General features: G+C 41.2%; 1 protein-coding gene across 1 annotated transcript in view; it reads right to left on the bottom strand.

The window, feature by feature from the left end:
• Positions 1 to 22,078, bottom strand: part of MSH4 (mutS homolog 4) — a 1,592,310-nt gene that overhangs the window by 418,265 nt on the left and 1,151,967 nt on the right. Inside the window, exon 18 of the mRNA XM_086925563.1 lies at positions 15,377 to 15,505. Coding sequence (XP_086781689.1) covers positions 15,377 to 15,505 — 129 coding nt within the window. The remainder of the gene's footprint in view (positions 1 to 15,376; positions 15,506 to 22,078) is intronic.

The following is a 22,078-nucleotide window of genomic DNA, read 5'->3' as shown; positions in this document are numbered from 1 at the left end:
AGAAGACCTGGTGGTGAAACCCGCCGATAAATGCGGTGGTATCATCCTACAGGATAAAACGAGTTACGATCATGAAGCCCTTAGACAACTCAGTAACTGTGAGCATTACAAAAGACTTCTTAGTGACCCAACTTCCAGGATCCGTAAACTTATTCTAAAATTGACGACTAAAGGCTATGACGGAGAATGGCTTAGTAAAAAAGAATTTGAATATCTGAATAAAGATGACTACAGTATCCCAGCGTTTTATACGCTGCCAAAGATACATAAGAATAGCCAACGACCACCAGGAAGACCTATTGTGGCAGGCTGCCAGTCGGTTCTTCAACCGCTGGCAGAATATGTTGATTTTTTCCTAAAACCTTTGGTTTGCAAAACTAAGTCTTTCCCTCAAGACAGTAGAGACGCAATTTTGAAACTTGAAGGTGTCCATTTTAGCCCAATACATAACATCTTGGCTACAATGGACATTGAAAGTCTCTACACCAATATACACCAGACTGAAGCAGTACAGATGATTGGTAACATATTAGAGACTCGAACACGTCCTCATCAACTACCCACATGGTTCATCACTGAATGTGCAAAGATTGCCTCAGAAGAAAATTATTTTCTTTTTAATAATGATTTCTTTGCACAACTTAAAGGTGCGGCAATGGGGGCAGTTTTTGCTCCGACTGTAGCGAATCTGTTTGTTGCACAGTTTGAAGAACGAGTAATCTACAATAATAATCCCTTCCTGCCCAATCTCTTTAAATATCTGAGATATATTGACGATGTCTGTATGGTTTGGGAGGGTACACAAGAAAAATTGGAAGATTTCCACTTATGGTTGAATCAAAAAGACGCGAACTTACAGTTCACCTTAGAAAGTAATCCTAATGTGATTAATTTTCTTGATTTGAAGATCATCCATAGTGAATGGACGCTAGCTGTGAGTCTGTATACCAAGCCCACGGCCAGAAATACCTTATTGGAGTATAGGAGCCATCACCCCCGTAATTTGCGGGATAATCTCCCTTTTGGTCAGTTTCTCCGCATTCGGAGGAACTGTACCAGAAGGGAGGATTATTTCAGAGAAGCAAAAGTGTTACAAGAGAAACTGGTGATGCGCTCATACCCTTATCGACTGGTCAAGCACGCTATGAAACGTACCTGGTATTATGACCGACAGGCCTTACTCCAGACCAATCGACCGATTCAGGATAACATCAAGAGCAACCAACCTATCACATGTGTCTTGACATTTGGTACAGAGTCTACTCAAATTACCAATATTATCAGACGTAATTGGCATTTGATCAAAAAAGCAGAACCCCAATTACCCATTCCAAGACTCGCATTCTAAAGAGGAAAAAATCTCCGTGATCACTTGGTTAGAGCATATGTCGAACCAAAGACTAATACCCTAACTAGTCTATGGGGCTTAGCACCCATTGTGGGACATTTTTCTTGTGGTGGATGTACAGCTTGTGCTACCACTCAGGCTATGAAAACGTACTCTATAAATGGGAAACAACTAACGTTTAAACACTATTCTAACTGCCTGACCAAAAATGTGATCTACTGTATCCAATGCCCTTGTGCTCTGAATTATATCGGTAAGACTACACAAGAGATAAGGAAACGTATCTCACAACATCAGTCGCGCATTAGGTGCAATGTTAGTACTGCTCCTCTGGTAGAACACTATACCAGTATGTCACACAAACCAGATGATATGAAATGGTATGTGATCGATGTTGTAAAAGGTACAAGGAGAAGACCTAATATTGAAAAATTACTAGCTCAAAGAGAGAATAAACTGATCTGGCTTTATAACACTGTGGAAAATGGTCTTAATTCCCTGACTGAATGGCATACCTTGGCCACTCTTGGTTGATTCCTTAGTTCCCTTCATGAATTTTACAATAGTTTCTGCCTTGTGCACACGGATGTGTGTCACTATTGTATAAGACTAGTTCAGACTTGATGTATTGATTGTGTTTTCTCTTGAGCGTTTTTTAAAAAATATCTGTATAATGCTCAAGGAATGTTTTTAATGTTATGTATGTTTATTATTGTTCATTATTATTTTCATTATAACCTCATGTATCTTTTTGTCAATCGGTAAACACAATAGTACACGGCCGATTCTATGTATTTGATTCTTCGTTCGGTCCACTCTAAGATGGCCGCCACATTTCTAGCGGTATGACGTCATTGACTCTTGGCGTCTTCAGTCGGGCAGTGCATACGAGCAGGCTGTTTGCCTCGAGTACTTGCGGGGACACAGACTTTTGAGCCGATGTTTGATAATTGAATAAGTAAGTGCCCACTAAGACTCGACTTTGTTCTGATTTAGCTATCTGATAATAAGGCCCATTTTTGAATCGCTAATTGCGTGTCATTGATATTGTTTACAGGGCATCTGGTGGCCTTTTGATTCGTAAGTTGGCTTTTTCGATTGCATTTGGGTGTACTGGTTTACGGGCACTTGAGATTATAAATTGAGATTATAAGGCGCTATGCAGCTGACTAGATTCTTTGTTATATAATGTCATTTATAGAACGACCTGGGTGGCGTAGGATATACGTGAGTACCATTAAATTACAGCGCTTGTAATATCTACCAAGAGTGACTACTGGTGCGCTCTTTGTCATGATTCTTTGTCATGATTCTGGTCTTGCTCACCACCTGTATAATACGATTTTCTCTATAGACACTTCAGTACTTTGGTTATTATTTGTCACCATTGTGTTTTGGTTTTTGGTGAATGTAGCAACACTGCACTCAAAGCTTCCTCTTTGGTGTAGTTGCTTTTGGCATTGTGCATGTAGTCATGTGGTGTTACACATTTTGAGTCACTTTATTGTTTTTTGAGCTGAGTATAGATCTCCTTGTACCCTTAGGGTTTCATGTACATGTATGTTTTTATGTTAGATTCTTCTGTGCAACTCCTCTGTCCTGAAGATGGTCCTACGGATCGTTGTGACCAACGAGGCCTGAAACATCGACGCCTGTCACGTAACATAGCGTTCAATTCACTTGAAATTCAATGTGTGAATTCTACTCTGTATAATTGATTTATATGTGGTCTTTTGTGTGTATCCACATTATTTTGCTGAAGGTGTCCTTGTACTACAAGATTACTTTGTTGTACTGGTTGTGGTAGTACCTTTGTTGCCAGACTTTGATTGTCCAAAAAAACAGGTTACTCATACACTAAAATATACAAAATATTAAAAAGATTCTTTTTTTTTATATAACTTCTAGTGTTTCTTGTGAAACCTTTTGGTCGCTATAGTTAATTAAGTGTTCACAGAAGTGACACAAAGAAACTTACAAATTGATTGTAGAATGATTCCTTCCTGGACATCTAGCTTATACTGTTAATATAACCCAGTCCCGGGGGGATTATTGGGTGGCTCTGTTCTAATAATATTGCCAGCGCAGACGCTGTCTGCAAGAGCCTCTTTTTTGAAAAGTGGTTGTGTTGTTTGTAGTGGAGTGTATATGTCAGCTCATAGAGATAATACTTTGTTATATGTTGTTTTGTTTTGATTACTTTGACTGTTTTGTAAAATATATGCACAATTGTATTTGTTTCTGTCTAATTGTTTAAATGTCTGAACAAGAAACCCTCACATATACTGACGACTATATTAAAACGATTGCAGGAGGTCCCTCCCTTTTGGGCCCACAGACAAGTACGGGTGGTTTTACATCTCCACAAAATACACTACGTAACAATCTAGAAAGGTTGCATAAAAAACTAATAAGAACTGAATTACATGCAAAGTTCTTAAGGGATTGTCTTGCTAATAATATTATACCCATAGGTCTACAAGTGCGTAACATTCCCTGTATCTTTGTAGAAGATGAGCAATACAAAACTGGATTTAGCTTTGTATCAAATAAGTGTTCCAGAAGTTGGATGGTGCTGAGTATAGAGACGGCCTTACGTATAATTGATAAACTCAAGGTGGAAATTGCTGACCTAGAAAAACAAATACGTGAAGATCCAGCGGTTACTGATGCGAACGACTTCTTAACCAAACTCGATCACACCATAGCTGAGTTTCAACGTATCAATATTTTGAAAAAAACAGAAAAGTTACAGAAAGATTTAAAAAACTACAGCCGAGAGCGTACTTACCCTTTCCTGAAAAAAGATTTTTTCCAGCAAACAGGGAATCAAGGAAATCGGGTACCTAAACACACTACCTTCTCAGATTCTGGGTCGTCTAGCTCTGACGATAATCTCAACAAAGCAACAGGTTCTTATAGGCCTAATAGAGGGATTCATTCTACACCTTTTTTAGGAAGGGGTCAATTACCACAAAGAGGACGATCCCGGAATCCGAGACGAGGATGGTATCGCAATCAGTACACCCCGGGCTTCAGACAGACGCGCAACAACTATTACCAGTGGTAACAGCATTACCAACTATAACTGAGGGTATGATTAGCAGTGATGACCCAAATATGCAAGTTGTACCTATATTCAATTTGTCCTCTTACTAATTGAGTGCTAGAGAAACTGAGGTTCTCAGCCACGGCCTATCTTTTGTCCCCACGAATAGAAATGATTTATTTTCTATATTGGTTGAGACTCACAGATTCTTTAGAACCTTAAGGTTGAAACACTTTTTCCAGAATACCCCCTACACTACACCTACTAACATCAGTGGACTTAAGTGCCCCTCGACATTTTTTCCTACTAATAATTTGATTCCTAAAGAACTTATCACGTTTGAAAATGTGCTATTGACCGAAATTGAGCAACTGTTTGACAACAGAAAATTCGCTAGGTTCAATCTATCTAAGGATGATATGTTAATCATCAAAACTTTGTCTGAGCGAGAAGACCTGGTGGTGAAACCCGCCGATAAAGGTGGTGGTATCATCCTCCAGGATAAAACGAGTTACGATCATGAAGCCCTTAGACAACTCAGTAACTGTGAGCATTACAAAAGACTTCTTAGTGACCCAACTTCCAGGATCCGTAAACTTATTCTAAAATTGACGACTAAAGGCTATGAGGGAGAATGGCTTAGTAAAAAAGAATTTGAATATCTGAATAAAGATGACTACAGTATCCCAGCGTTTTATACGCTGCCAAAGATACATAAGAATAGTCAACGACCACCAGGAAGACCTATTGTGGCAGGCTGCCAGTCGGTTCTTCAACCGCTGGCAGAATATGTTGATTTTTTCCTAAAACCTTTTGTTTGCAAAACTAAGTCTTTCCCTCAAGACAGTAGAGACGCAATTTTGAAACTTGAAGGTGTCCATTTTAGCCTAATACATAACATCTTGGCTACAATGGACATCGAAAGTCTCTACACCAATATACACCAGACTGAAGCAGTACAGATGATTGGTAACATATTAGAGACTCGAACACGTCCTCATCAAGTACCCACATGGTTCATCACTGAATGTGCAAAGATTGCCTTAGAAGAAAATTATTTTCTTTTTAATAATGATTTCTTTGCACAACTTAAAGGTGTGGCAATGGGGGCAGTTTTTGCTACGACTGTAGCGAATCTGTTTGTTGCACAGTTTGAAGAACGAGTAATCTACAATAATAATCCCTTCCTGCCCAATCTCTTTAAATATCTGAGATATATTGACGATGTCTGTATGGTTTGGGAGGGTACACAAGAACAATTGGAAGATTTCCACTTATGGTTGAATCAAAAAGACGCGAACTTACAGTTCACCTTAGAAAGTAATCCTAATGTGATTAATTTTCTTGATTTGAAGATCATCCATAGTGAAGGGACGCTAGCTGTGAGTCTGTATACCAAGCCCACGGCCAGAAATACCTTATTGGAGTATAGGAGCCATCACCCCCGTAATTTGCGGGATAATCTCCCTTTTGGTCAGTTTCTCCGCATTCGGAGGAACTGTACCAGAAGGGAGGATTATTTCAGAGAAGCAAAAGTGTTACAAGAGAAACTGGTGATGCGCACATACCCTTATCGACTGGTCAAGCACGCTATGAAACGTGCCTGGTATTATGACCGACAGGCCTTACTCCAGACCAATCGACCAATTCAGGATAACATCAAGAGCAACCAACCTATCACATGTGTATTGACATTTGGTACTGAGTCTACTCAAATTACCAATATTATCAGACGTAATTGGCATTTGATCAAAAAAGCAGAACCCCAATTACCCATTCCAAGACTCGCATTCTAAAGAGGAAAAAATCTCCGTGATCACTTGGTTAGAGCATATGTCGAACCAAAGACTAATACCCTAACTAGTCTATGGGGCTTAGCACCCATTGTGGGACATTTTTCTTGTGGTGGATGTACAGCTTGTGCTACCACTCAGGCTATGAAAACGTACTGTATAAATGGGAAACAACTAACGTTTAAACACTATTCTAACTGCCTGACCAAAAATGTGGTCTACTGTATCCAATGCCCTTGTGCTCTGAATTATATCGGTAAGACTACACCAGAGATAAGGAAACGTATCTCACAACATCAGTCGCGCATTAGGTGCAATGTTAGTACTGCTCCTCTGGTAGAACACTATACCAGTATGTCACACAAACCAGATGATATGAAATGGTATGTGATCGATGTTGTAAAAGGTACAAGGAGAAGACCTAATATTGAAAAATTACTAGCTCAAAGAGAAAATAAACTGATCTGGCTTTATAACACTGTGGAAAATGGTCTTAATTCCCTGATTGAATGGCATACCTTGGCCACTCTTGGTTGATTCCTTAGTTCCCTTCATGAATTTTACAATAGTTTCTGCCTTGTGCACACGGCTGTGTGTCACTATTGTATAAGACTAGTTCAGACTTGATGTATTGATTGTGTTTTCTCTTGAGCGTTTTTTAAAAAATATCTGTATAATGCTCAAGGAATGTTTTTAATGTTATGTATGTTTATTATTGTTCATTATTATTTTCATTATAACCTCATGTATCTTTTTGTCAATCGGTCAACACAATAGTACACGGCCGATTCTATGTATTTGATTCTTCGTTCGGTCCACTCTAAGATGGCCGCCACGTTTCTAGCGGTATGACGTCATTGACTCTTGGCGTCTTCAGTCGGGCAGTGCATACGAGCAGGCTGTTTGCCTCGAGTACTTGCGGGGACACGGACTTTTGAGCCGATGTTTGATAATTGAATAAGTAAGTGCCCACTAAGACTCGACTGTTACCTTACTGTTCGTTCTCTATTCTATTTTAAACTTCACTTTCTGTACACATTCACTCTTTGCACTGCACTCGGTCCCATTTAGTGATCCCAGGCATGGTCTACATGTGATTGTGGGCTTAACCCCAGTCCTATCAGGTGGATCTGGAAGCAGTCTCAATTGATCTAGAGACACTCCAGTCCAACCTTGTGGATGACCAGATGAGAAAATAACATCACTAACAAGATTTTGATGGTAATCCATCTCTGGATCTTGGGTCTCACCTACTTTTGCTGGTGGTTGGATGTGTTGGATTATTAATTCTATAGAAGACCTATGGGTTATCCTACTTAGTACTTTGGTGACTTTTGAATTCTATAGGTTTTTGAGTACACGATTGTCTCTTTGTTGCTTAGACCCCCAGGTTTCTTTGTAGTTTCATTATGTGTATTCGGGGATGATAGCCTGGGCAGGTCTTAAAACTCCCTTAGTCCCTCCACCCCCCGTTTATATTAATGCATTGTCCTTTTAGCCTTGCTGCCGCTGCTCTGACTTGCCGTGAGCTTATTACAGACTCTTTTTTGCTCTTCATAGACCCCTGACTGTGTGCACGGACCCGCCCGCCTGTCTCCAGCAGCCCGCCAGCTCTGATTCCAGCTAGAGCGGGGCCGCCGAGAGGAGACCGGCGAGGGGCGAACTCCAACTCCCAGAAGCCCTTGCTGGGGTCCGTGTCACCGGGGAGCGCCAGGCGGCGCATAAAAAGCGCATCAGACCCATCGAGTGGGGGAATCCTTTTAGCCTTGCTGCCGCTGCTCTGACTTGCCGTGAGCTTATTACAGACTCTTTTTTGCTCTTCATAGACCCCTGACTGTGTGCACGGACCCGCCCGCCTGTCTCCAGCAGCCCGCCAGCTCTGATTCCAGCTAGAGCGGGGCTGCCGAGAGGAGACCGGCGAGGGGCGAACTCCAACTCCCAGAAGCCCTTGCTGGGGTCCGTGTCACTGGGGAGCGCCAGGCAGCGCATAAAAAGCGTATCAGACCTGTCTCGCGGGACGCCGAGCGAAGCCCGGGCAAAGGGCGGGCCCGTTTAAGCCCGTTCAAGACTGGACTGGGCCACGTTATGTGTAGTTATTATTCTATTCGTATTGTCTAATATCACTGTGTAATCAGCTCCAGCTCATCGTCCTCCACATTGTAAGAAAACGACAAACTCTCACTGCATGAGTTTATTCTTCCACATTTCGTTTGTTTTGAAATGTCTTCTACGAGAGGTTCAAGAAGTAAAACTGCGCAGAATTTAGCCCAAATAAAAGGCCCCATAGACTTATTTATCACGAGAACTAATGAGGTGATTAATCAAAGCATATCTATGTTGGAGCTGAGGGTATCGCAAGAGTTGGAAATAGCTAGGAGGTCCTCTTTAGGGCCTCTAGCTTCCGCCCAAACTCCAACACAGTTAGGGCCAACTACCTCTCTTACAAGTCAAAATGAAACCGTGGCAGAGATCTTTTCTGTTCCTGTCACGGTTGATTTATCTGCCACACAGTTGTCACTTGATTCACTCATATCCGATGACCTAGAAAAAACACCAGACCTGTCACAATGTCAAAATCACGTCGTGTCATCGGAAACAAAGGATAAAGGGAAAAGGGAAGGCGCTATAGCTAAACAGAAAAAGAACATAAAGAAAACAAAGGGGAATAAATCTAACCCTATTCAACTAACACACTCAGCAAATTCTCAGGCCCCGGATGTAAATCACCAAGCACAATGTTTACAAAATGACATCAACACTCCTGTGATAAATATTCAGGAACTTCCGGACAGCACGCAAATAGCTGGGAGTATCTGTGATACATGCGCCTCTAACGTTCATTTATTAAACAGCGTGGGGGAGCTATTTAAACGCTACCTGCAACCAGTTAAAAAAAGCTTAATGCAGATTGAAAAACAGTTAGCGAAGTTGAATACATTGCCTTTTAACCAGAAAACCTTGGCTCCTGCGCCCTTAGGGGGGGCCAAATCTTAAGCCCCAGGTATTCCTCCTAAATCAGTCCAAACTGTTCCTAAAATCCCAGTTACAGAACCTACAAAATCTACAGACGAACAAACAGGGCGTAAAACTGCACAAGACATTGCTACTTCTACTCCTGGCCCAGCAAAGGAAAGTTCCAACATTACCCAAGACATCCCTAAGTCTACACCAGGTATAACTAAGGCCCCCGCGGGGATCCCTAAGCAAAACCTTACATCACAACCTTCTTCCAAAGTGCCGGCTGCACAATCTAAGGGAGAGGAGAACAAGAAGGGAGCAAGGTTCAGGCGCCCTGTTCATCTTCCTCCCGAGGCGACGCCCTACACAGTTATTCTTACGGGGGTACCCGAGCTGATGGATAATATGGATGAACCTCCGTGGTCCCTTCGGAATAAGGTCCTTCAGTGGTTGGGTACTAATAGACCTCTCTAATCTCCCTATACCAGCAGAATTACATCAGTGCGAAGAGTAGCTTGGATTGGGGATTCCAGAAAAACCATACAGGGCGACTGCATCATAGTCAGTTGTGGTGATTTTGCCACGGTTGATTATATTTGCTCCTGGCCTGACTTGGAAAAAAAGGGGGGGTGATGCCTATCGCCTCTCCTTCTTCTATCCTCCAATGAATTCATACAACAACGCTGATTTCCAATATTGGGAGGAGGGTTTGGATTGGACTTGGAACCAAGTAGGTCATTGGAATGGAAACAGATATAGAGACTGGGAACCAAGGCCTTGGCTTCCAAGGAGAAACCAGTACAACTTGGATGGATGGAGGGGTATCCCCCTGAGAAATAGGTATGATTGCCTGGATATGGTTGATTGACCATCAGGGTACCCACTAAGGGCGAACAAGGAGTGTAGTATCGTGTCCACTACCTCAATTTCAGACAATAAACCTGAGGTGTGTAATTCAAAACAGCCCTGCAATAGCTCAATCCTGACAATCATAAACTCTGACCCTGTCAGTACATCACTCTCTGAACCATTTGATACTGCAATACAAGAAAAAGTATATACAGGTTCGTTAGACCCAACAGGTCATAACGAAAATAGTAGTGTGAGCCCACAACACTGTGAAATAGTATCGTCACCGACATCGAGGAAAGCTAATCTGGCTTTAACCTCATGGAATGTTGCGGGTCTCTACAAGAAATTGAACGATCAGTTATTTCTATTCTTCGTAAGGAAACATGACATCGTTTGCCTTCAAGAGTGCTGGGATCAGGAAGAATCGCACATAGAGGGCTATTCCACCATATTTATACCATCTATACAGGGCAATCGAGGTAGGGGCTCTGGTGGGCTTTGTACCTATGTTTCTAACCTGGTAAAAGTCACAGTGAAAAAAATAGTAGGGGAAGGGGTAAATGATAGAGAGTTCAGATCTCTGCAAGGCCTCTCCGTTATTGGTGAGGGAATGAATCTTCTACTCATTAACTTTTATAATAACATCGGGAAAGAAGAACCAAAAGCTACCATAGAGGACCTTACTAACATTTTAAATCTGGGATCAAGAAAGGCGGATTGTATCCTCATCATGGGCGATTTCAATTGCCATCTATGCCCCCATAATGGTGTGGACATTTGTGGCATAACTGACTTTAAGGGCGAACCGACCACTCACTTTGCCCACTCCACGTTTGGTACCATGTTAAACCACCTCATGCACGAATGGGACCTAGGATTTGCGAACGAACTCTGCGACCCTGTGGTCGATTTTCAGACAACTTTCCATGGGCATGGGTCTGGGACCATTATTGATTTTATGTTAATATCGAATAATAGACAGGGATATGTCCAGGGCTTTGACATTGAAAATCTAGCAATTAGTGATCACTACCCAATCAGTATCAGGCTGCATAAAGCCTGTCAGGATGGTCATGCCCTAAGTCTTCCTGATAAATTATATGGTCACTCTATCTCACTTTCCAAAAGAAATGGTTACGCTTTGAAGTGGGCGAAAGTTGACTCTAGTAACTTTCTAAAAGAAGTAATCACAAAAGATCAGGAGCACTTTATGACATGCTTGGAACAAGATCCTACCCCCGAGAAGGTAAAATTAACATATAGTAAGATAGCGGTCACCATAAAGGATAAACTGATTAGAAAACATAAAGAGAGGGAAACGACCAAACTGAACCATTGGTTCAATTCCGCCTGCACAAAAGCTCACACCTCTTTATTGCAGGCTGTAAAGACACTTCCGAGGGATGTTAAACTAGTTAGAGAAGCGAGGACAGTGTACAAACAGGCCCTATCTAATATGAAAAATGAACTTAAACAGCAGGCATGGGAAGCACTGATTAGAGCTAGTGCCCTTCGTGACAACACTTCCTTCTGGAGAGAAGTTAATGCCCCATTCTTTGTTGAAAGCAGGATTGACTCTCTCGAAATCGTGATACCCGAGGACGATTGGGTCAATTATTTTACGGGTTTATATAAACAAGATGATTTATTGGAGATTATTTACCGTGAAATCCCTGCAAACAATCCTATTGACCCTTACCCAGAGACAACTCACCATTTAGACAAGTTTCCCTTGAACATAATTTTCACGTCTGCAGAAGTCGAGCAGGCAATTTGTGAAAGCGCAAATTTAAAAGCCCCGGGCCCAGATGGTATTCCTGTTGATATATTCAAAGACAGTCTGGACCTCTGGGCTCCGCTCCTCACAAACGTTCTGAATGCCTACAGCCAAATAGGTTTTCCTGTCACATGGCAAGAAGCCATTGTAATCCCAATTTTCAAAAAAGGCGATAGACAGGATCCCAAATGCTACAGGCCTATCTCCCTGCTTGACTCTCTGATGAAAGTGGCAGGAAGAGTTTTATTGACTAGATTACAAGCCTGGGCTGATGAAGAGAGCGTTCTTTCAAAATTTCAGTATGGTTTTAGGAGAGGTCTGGGCACAGTCGGGCAGGGACTGAACCTGGCCCCAATAACCAGCAAATATATGATGGCAAAAAAAGGCAACCTGTTTATCACATTCGTCGATTTAAGTTCGGCTTTCGATTGCCTAGATCACAAATTGTTATGGTCAACTCTAATGAAGTTAGGTTTAGATCCCCCTATTCAGAATTTTATTAAGGAACTATAAGGAGGTGCAGGAGCAAGGGTTCGTTACAGCAGAAATGGTGAATGCACCAGGAAATTTCCCATAGATAAGGGGGTTAGGCAAGGATGTATCCTTGCACCCTTCCTTTTTAATCTTTATATCAACGAAGTGGCAGACTTTTTAACTAATTTAGAAGTTGATTACCCCAAAATAAATGGCACGCCGGTTCCAATTCTGTTATATGCCGACGATGCTGCAATAATATCGCGAACCCAGATTGGCCTAAAAAAGGCACTAACTGGTTTCTCAACTTTTATGGGGTGTAGAGGATTGAAGATCAACGTAGGTAAAACTTTTACCATGTGCTGTACCTCTAAAAAAAACCCTAACATAGACTGCAGGACCTTCGTTAATCAGTCTAAGATAAGCTTAACTAAAACTTTTTCATATTTAGGCATTACATTCAACAACAGAGGAACCTGGACAACAGTAATAGCTACACGTAACTTGGCCTTCTCCCGTACCATTGGAGCGGTAAAACAATTTGCCAAACGACTGGGAGGGAAAACGATTGACACTTTGAGTAAAATCTATGCAGCTAAATGCGTATCGACGGCAACCTACGGCGCTGGCATATGGGGGACGGGCGATTGCTCACAAATTCAAACAACAGAAAATGCCTTTTTCAGACACCTGTTAGCTGTTCCAAGATCTGTTTCTACCACCATTTGTCACAAAGAACTAAATCGCGTGCATATCACAGATCTGATAAAGGTTACACCAGTTATGCTGTGGCATAAGATCTGGACCACAGATGAGATGACCTTTAGCAGGGACGTGATCCAGGACTGCATGAAACAATCAGCGGCTAAGAAGATCATTTGGCTGCAATACATTAAAAACTTTATGAATTCCATTGGGCACCCCGAATTCTTCACAACTCCGAGTTCATGTTCTTTAATTTCGAAAAAACATTTAAAAGACTCTTGTCTCGAATTGTTGGAAGAGAGAAGGTGGTACTTGGATTGTAATAAATCAACAATTGTTTCTCAACGCTGCATTTTACATGGTCCAGGATTACATCCGTATCTGGCTCCAGAAATTCCTAGTTATACAAGAATGCTTCTAAGTAGGATGAGAACAGACCGCTTTTTTTAGGATGGTAACATTCCCTACCCCAAATGACTGGTCGGTGTTACAGACAAAATGCCCATGTGATGACGTTTCGACTCAGTCAAATATTCATAGCATTCTTTTTTGTAAATATTATGAGTGGGGGAGAAAGAGATTTTTTTTACCACTCCTAAGACTGTGGGGCCTGCGTCAATGCAGACCTGCTCTATTTAGACTGTATATGCTACCCGATGAACTTACTGTGAATACAGCTGCCAATTATCTGAAATATGTGGTTAGAACAAGAGGCTCCATGAATTAACGTTATAGTGGGAATCTATATATACGTAGCTAATAGCATTCCTAAATATTTGAGTTCCTCTGATTGCCTTTTTTATAAGATGTTTTATTATTTTCTTCTGCTGTAATATAGATAGATTTTAATGTTTTTATGCTATGAATTTTCATTGTGCTTTTATGGTCTTTTAATAATACCGAATAAAGCTATCTTGACTTGACTTGACTGGCATTGTACTGTGTGAACATTAATGAGAAAAAAAATTGCATGCAGAGTCTAATGCAATTTTCTTGACATAATAAAAACATAGGTGAACATTATTGGTGTGCAGATGCATTTTTAGATTTAAAAAAAGAAAAGTTGAGCTACAGTGGCTGCTAATAATAAACACATGCAGAAAGTTACAATAACATTTAGGTATTATACAGAGCAAAGCTAATATGTCAGCAGATGGAGCCATTTGGACATCAGTCAGAAGCCACACAAGCCTGACACATCAGAAAAAAATGATTATGTTCACGATTCAGAACCTCCCTTCTTTTAATAAGGGCAACCAGCCAGTTGAAAACCATGTATATTTTATATTTCAAATGAACAAGAGTGTGGGACTGTTTAAGTATCATGTTGGACTATTGTGCATAAAAGGTCTACCATTTAAATGGAGATTAGAACAGATTGCAACATCACTGTTATCAAGTTTACCCTCCTTGTAAATGTGCCTACAATTCTCAAATCCCAAATAGGTCTGAAACTCCTTATGTTTTCATACAGCACCAGCTACCTGAATTATTACAGCCTCTTCTTACGTCTGTGTGTTGGGACTTCCTTTAAAGCTCCTCTTCACAAGAGATGATGCACCTCAAGCTTTAAGATTCAAACATGCTCTTAGGGCACTGTGTATTGAATCGTGAGGGGTATTATTTAGATATCAGTGGACTATAATGTTGTTACAGTTTCTAGTAGCCATCACTCTGAAATAGGTGTCTACCACTGCTTTGTAGATGTCATTGCTTTAGAAGTTAGAAATGGAGAGATAACAGTGCCCTTGCAGCGTCTGTGTCAGCTTCTATGGACTCAGAAATGTCAATCATCTGCATCTGAAAAGAAGTTTAAACACAAATACGGTTAGTTTTAACCACTTTGGAAAATTGCTTTCTTAAAATATTGCCCATATCTGCCAATTGCATTGCTGTCGTCAGTGTGTATGGAGAGACTTGCTTATCAATTCGCACACTTTTATTTCAGAATGCAGATGAACAATAAATCTACTCACCTTCGGCTACATTTTGTAATAACTCATGGCCCGTATTGTAAATATATTGGGCGGCTTCGAATATGGGTTTTAGTATCAGAAACCATCTGCCCTATCATATCTAATTTTCAACTAACTAGAGCAGCAGCGTTTAATTTTGATCCACAAAGTCTGCTCCCATGCCAACAGTGAGAATCTGTGTATGCAGTCATATCCAGTTCCCTTGAACAAAAAGAAGGCTATGGAGCAGCAGTGTGCAACTGGTGTGAGACTGAAGAGTAGTTAAGGACATTCATGTAGACAGACTTCCACATTTTAATGTATTTGTTCTGCTCAAACAAACTGAGAATTTAAACTGTCAGTCCGGTTTGGAGGTAAAGAGGCTGCAATGTAAGAGATTGAAAAGTACACATACAAAACGAGATTTTTTTTTTAGATACTGATGTTAGAACAATAAAAACCTACCTTTAAACTCAACAGGTATTCACATACTGCATAACAAATGCCAATGCTTTCCTCTGTGTTAGTGCCTCTGCCTAACTCATCAATGATGATAAGTGACTTGTCATTTGCATTCTGTATAATATATGTCACCTAAGGGAAAATATTTACATGTCATCTTATTCTATGAGAACTTCATCAGATGTATACTTATATAACATTTAAAATGTTATGTATTTAAAATACGAGTTACAGTACTCACCTGTAAGTACACATTTCTGAGCACGGTAGTGTCTGCATGGTATTACACTTTTCCCTCTCCTAATGTTGTGAGGTAAAAAAAATAAAAAAATAAAAAAAGATTGATAGTTTCCCGTTTCATTGTTTAGTATCATTCTGTAGTATAAATATTGAAAATATTTTTTTAAGTAAGTGCAGCTTTGATACCTCTTGGGCAAAAGGAACCGAGTCAGAAGATACCCAACCGGTCGTTGGTCCTAATGAAAAAACAGCCAAGAATTCTGAGCCTACGCAGCAAGGAATAATATCATACATGTATCTTACAATAATTACCATACATCTCCTGACTGCAACCCCCGGCCAATTGTTTCTCTGCCTGGATAAACTATATAAAGGGCAAAAAGCAAGGGATAAATCAATAGCAGTTTGTCAGGTATGTTCTCTTTGTGTGTAAGAGAAGGTGCTTGCTTACCCTGAGCTAACGTAACTCCTCAAAACAAACGGAGAATCAATCTCTCTCTCCATATGTATATATATTCACTGAAAAAACACAGATTTCAGGGATATTATAGTTAGTTGGACATTTCACTCGTACAACCCCAGAGAAATTCAGCCGCTATAGTTAGTGGAGCTAACTATAACTCGCGCCCCCCCCCCAATGCACTGCTAATGACGTCACATATTACATCACTCATGACATGGTCAGTGACATCTTTTACAATATTTGGGGCCCTGGGGACCCCATGCCCCAGGGTCAGACCCATTTTTTTCTAGGAAAAAAAACGGGAAGGGGCCCATGCAGCCCCCCTCTTGAGGCCAATTTTGGCCCCGGGGACCCCATCTCCCTGAGAATGGCCACCTATTTATTATTTAAAAATATATCTTTTTTAAGAAGGGGGCTGCGTGGACCCCCTCCTGAGGCCTATATTTGCTACTAAATCCTTCATCCAGACACTTATACATCCACACATTCTTCAATATGTAAAACATATTTAAACTTTACAGAAACACACAGTCACTGGAATATGTCATCAGTGATGTCATCAGTGATGTCAAATGAGATGTCATCAGTGATGTCATCAGTGATGTCATTTGAGATGTCATCAGTGATGTCACTGACCATGTCATAAATGATGTAATATGTGACATCATCAGCAGTGGATTGCGGGTGCGCGAAATATAGTTAGTACAACTAACTATATAGGAGCAATTTCAATGGTTTATTAAATGCTAAATCCTAACTATATAAGGCCTGAAACCTATGTTTTTTTAAGTGAATTTGCAAGGTTTTTAAAATGCTAATTCCTAACTATATAAGGCCTGAAACCTATGGTTTTTTAAGTGAATTTGTAAGGTTTTTAAAATGCTAATTCCTAACTATATAAGGCCCGAAACCTATGGTTTTTAAGTGAATTTGCAAGGTTTTATAAATGCTAATTCCTAACTATATAAGGCTTGAAACCTATGGTTTTTTCAGTGAATTTGCAAGGTTTTGTAAATGCTAATTCCTAACTATATCAGGCATGAAACCTATATTTTTTTTCAATAACTTTCAAAGGTTTTGTAAATGCTAATTCTATTAGCGGATAACGTTTATATATGTTATTATCCTTCTGGGACCACCTGAGCAGCCATCTTGTTTCTCAGGAGAAGTGAGGCACAAGAGAGCAAAAAGACAAGAGTGGAAAACACGAAAAAGGGGCAGGGTTGAGACCCCCTGACCCCCTAGCCCTTCTCAGGGGGTCCCAGAAGGACCACCAAGTGCAAAAAAAAATATTTATTTATTTAAATCTCGGGGTACGCGTACGGTGAGCGTACCCCGTGATTTTTTCGATTTTTCTTTTCTTTTTTTTTTGCCTTTGGGGGCCCTTTTAGGACCCCCTGAGAAGGGCTAGAGCGTTGGAGGGTCTCTACCCTGCCCCCTTTTTGTGTTTTCCACTCTTGTTTTGGGCTCTCTTGTGCCTCAGTTCTCCTGAAAAACAAGATGGTGGCCAACACTTCCTGGTTTAGACAGTTTGGAATGTTGACAGTCGACTGCCAGCCAATCAGAAACGTGCTCGCGCACGTAAGGGTACGCGCACGTACGCGTACAGTACGCGTACGGTGCGCGTACGGTGAGCGCATATAGATATATAATTTTCTCAAATTCAATTTTCTCAACAACAACTGTAGGGATTTTCACCAAATATAGAAAAGGCACTACTGCATATGTGTCCCTACTATTTTGCCAAGTTTGGTGTAATTCCGTTCAGCTGTTCCGGCTGTAGCCGTGTCTGAAGGTCCCATAGAAAATGCCATTTGAAAAATTTCCAATTCAATTTTCTCAAGAACTACTGGAGGGATTTTCACCAAACGTAGCAAAGGCACATCTGCATACCAGGCCCTACCATTTTGCCAAGTTTGGTGTAATTCCATTCGGCCGTTCGGGCTGTAGCCGTGTCTAAATGTCCCTATGAAAATTAACATGGGGAAAACACTTTTTGGGACCCCCCTTTCGGCCCACGCTTGACGAATCCCCCCAGAACTTTCAGGGAAGGAGCGGAGCAGAGCTGGCCAAAATTCTGGAAAATTACACACAGATTCCTCAATCGGCGCCAAAGTTATTCCCAATAGAATGTTGAGCGCATATAGATATATAATTTGCTCAAATTCAATTTCTCAACAACTACTGGAGGGATTTTCACCAAATATAGAAAAGGTACTACTGCATACCTGTCCCTACCATTTTGCCAAGTTTGGTGTAATTCCGTTCAGCCGTTCGGGCTGTAGCTGTGTCTAAAGGTCCCATAGAAAATGCCATTTGAAAAATTTCAAATTCAATTTTCTCAAGAACTACTGGAGGGATTTTCACCAAACATACAAAAGGCACTGCTGCATACCAGTCCCTACCATTTTGCCAAATCTGGTGTAATTCCGTTCAGCCGTTCGAGCTGTAGCCTTGTCAGAATGTCCCTACGGAAATTAACATGGGGAAAACATGTTTTGGGACCCCCCTTTTTTCTCAGCCCCCGCTTGACGAATCCCCCCGAAACATTCAGGGGAGGAGCGGAGCGCAGCGAGGCAAATTTAAGGAAAGTTACAGGCAGATCCCTCTATCGGCGCCAAAGTTATTCCCAATAGAATGTTCGGAATTTCCTATGGTAACTAGGTCCTAACTATATATACCTACCTACTATATATTATATTATATTATATTATATATATATATAATTACGCTACCAATTCCGTTAGTTCCAACAGGAATACAGGCACTCAGGAAGCTTGCATCGAAATCATTTATTTCAGCGAGGTATGAATAACAGACTCGTTTCGGATTGCTCCTTCGTCAGTGTTACATCGATTAGTAGCGTCAGACACCATTTTAAAAGGTTCCGCGTCACTGTGTAAACAACAGCGATGACGGAACAATTCACCAGAGTACTCCACAGTCATGGTCGCCATTTTCACCTAGTCAACATTTCATTGTATAACAATATGTTTTAACAGAGGCACCTTAAAATAAAGCATATGGCATATTCCACACTTATGTTTGTGATACATTATTATCTTGTGGTCAACAACACCGGTTTTGTTACCAATCTCGCCGTGGATCGGCAAAAGTCCACATATTACCGGGACATAATTTACTGGATAAATTCCAATATTAACATTCATGCAGTACTATTACTATATTTAAATCTCATGTCCCACATGGGGTGAGAATGTGGTTGTATGGCGTCGATATATCGACAACCTTTTTCTGATTTGGAGGGGCTCTTCCAGTCAGGCAGAGGAGTTTGTGAGTGATCTAAATAAGAACTCTCTGAATCTCAGTATTACTCATGAGATAAGTGCGATCTCAGTCAGTTACCTTGATTTGAAAGTATCTATCAGAGATGGAGCCATCTATACAGAACTCTATAGAAAGCCAACTGCTGGCAACTCCACCCTTCACGCGCGGAGTAGCCATCCTCCGAATCTGATTCAAAGTATCCCATATGGAGAACTTCTCCGATTGAGAAGTAATTGTACTCATGACTCTGACTTTGAAAAAGCAGCTAAACAATGCATATCTAGATTTAAGGTCAGAGGATATGAGGAAGGGCTCTTACAATGTACCTATAAGAAAGTCCAAACCATGTTTCGGGCTGATCTTCTGAGGGATATGGAGGACATCTCTAACACCAATAAAGCCTCTAAAAAGGGTCAACAAGGTTAGTTTCGCATGATCACTGGTTATTCGTAGGATGCTCAGAATGTGAGACAAATTTTCAAACGAAATTGGCATATTTTATTTATTTATTTATATTTAATTTTATAGAGCGCAAAGCTACCCGGAGGTTTCCCGGCGCTAAACCAATGAGGAGAGTGTACAGTAGCAAAACTAAAGATCAAAAAGCCACGTTTTGACATCCCTTCTGAATTTTAGATAGTTGGATTCCATCCGAATGGACAAAGGGAGAGAATTCCACAAGGATGGGGCCAAAAAAGCAAAAGATTGACCTCTCATTCTGGCTCTCCTTGTCCTGGGGATCAAAAGTTTATGTTGATTAGATGAGCGAAGAGTGTGGGAAGGGAGGTACGGGTGAATAAGAGATTTCAAATACTGGGGGGCTTTGCCGGTGTTAATTTTGTGTACAAGACAAAGAGCCTTGAATTTACATCGATTGTCAATGTTTAGCCAGTGAAGACTACGACGGTGCCAGGAAGTGGAAGATTTATGAGGTAGTTTACATAGGAGGCGAACTGCCATGTTCTGAACCGTTTGTAATTTCCGAATAACCTCTTTGCCTGCTCCCAAAAAGAGAACATTACCATAGCCCAGGCGAGATGTTATTAACGCCTGGACTACGGTTTTCTGGGATTCAAGAGGAAGCATCCATGTGATTTTCCTCAGCCATTTGAGGATGGTTGTACAAATGGAGGAGACTCTCACGGCATGTTGTCTCATGGACAGCTGGTCATCGAATATTATTCCCAAGTTGCGGGCAGTTTTCGAAGGGTTGGGAGGGGTGCCCATTTGAACGGGCCAGTGAGAGGGTCCCCATAAGGCAGGATTGTTGCCAAATAGGAGGAGTTCCGTTTTCCCTCCGTTCAGTTTTAACTTATTATTGTACATCCAAGAGGCAATATTATTAAGTCCATGACAGAGGGATGATGTAGTGGAAAGATGACTGGTGGAGAGGGAAAAAATGATCTGTGTGTCATCTGCATATGAAAATATGGAGAGCCCTGCCTGCTCTGCAATAGCCGCCAAAGGTCGGACATATAAATTAAAAAGGAGGGGGCTTAGGATGGAGCCTTGTGGGACACCATATGCAGATGTATGAATTTTAGACATCGAAGTAGCCGAAAAGACTTGAAATGTCCGATCGGACAGAAAACTGATGAGCCATTCCAGGGCGGAATGAGTGATTCCAGATGTTTTTAGAGTGTTAATCAGAATGGGGTGGGAGACCGTATCAAATGCGGCACTTAAATCTAATAGAATAAGTGCCACGGTCTCCCCTCTGTCTACCAGATGACGAATGGTTTCAGAGACTCCCAGCAGAGTGGATTCTGTAGAAAAACCAGAACGAAAACCAGATTGTGAAGGGTGTAAGATGTTGTAAAACTCGATATGGCTAGTGAGTTGCTTATTTATATGTTTTTCCAGAATCTTGGAATAGACTGGAAAGAGGGAAATAGGTCGGAAGTTGGCGGAAATACTTGGATCAGCATTGGCCTTCTTCAGCAATGGTACAACCAGCGCATGTTTCCAGGAATTGGGGACCTTGGCCTCCCTAAGAGATGTATTCAATAGTTCACTATGAGTTTTAAGGAGGGTGGGTCAAGGGTGAGGAGGGAAGGGATCCAGAGGGGAACCAGATTTAATACTTTTAACTAAGTTGAGTAGTGTGGAAGGGGTCAATGGATCCCAGACCTTGATCTCCGCCCCTTCTGACTGAGAGAAGTCTGAGGCAGTAGAGGCAGTAGGTTCAAAAATTGGTTGGACATTAGATGGACCGAAATCGGCATAAACTCTCGATTTTGGAGACAAAGAAGTCTGCTAAGGAATCACATTGTGATTTATCCAAACACGGGGCCTTGGGTTGACTGGTGGCACCCGAGATTTCCTGCACTACCTTGAACAAGGCTTTAGGACGATTTTGAGCGTTCAGGATGAATTAACATATTCATTTTGGGCAGTTTTGCAGAGTGAATGGTATTTAGTTAGAGCAGCTTTATAGTGTAGTTTAGCTTGTGGATCGTACTCTGAGCACCATTTCCGCTCAAGATGTTTACAGCTGGATTTATCTTGTTTTAGTTGGTCATTGAACCAAGGGGCCGGAAGGTGATGTATATTAAATGTCTGCTTACGAAGTGGGAGACAAATGTCTACAGCAGATGTAAGCCAGCGATGAATGACGTCCACTTGATCAATGCTACTGATCTCAGTAAGGGGCATAGAATCAGACAAAGCAGAATTGAATTTATTGGGATCTAATTTATTCCAGTTGCGGATCA

Source organism: Lissotriton vulgaris, chromosome 1_1 (genome assembly GCF_964263255.1).
Source record: "Lissotriton vulgaris chromosome 1_1, aLisVul1.2, whole genome shotgun sequence".
Classification (NCBI taxonomy): Eukaryota; Metazoa; Chordata; class Amphibia; order Caudata; family Salamandridae; genus Lissotriton; species Lissotriton vulgaris.
Note: the sequence above shows the minus strand (reverse complement) of the source record. Positions and strands in the feature narration are given on the sequence as shown.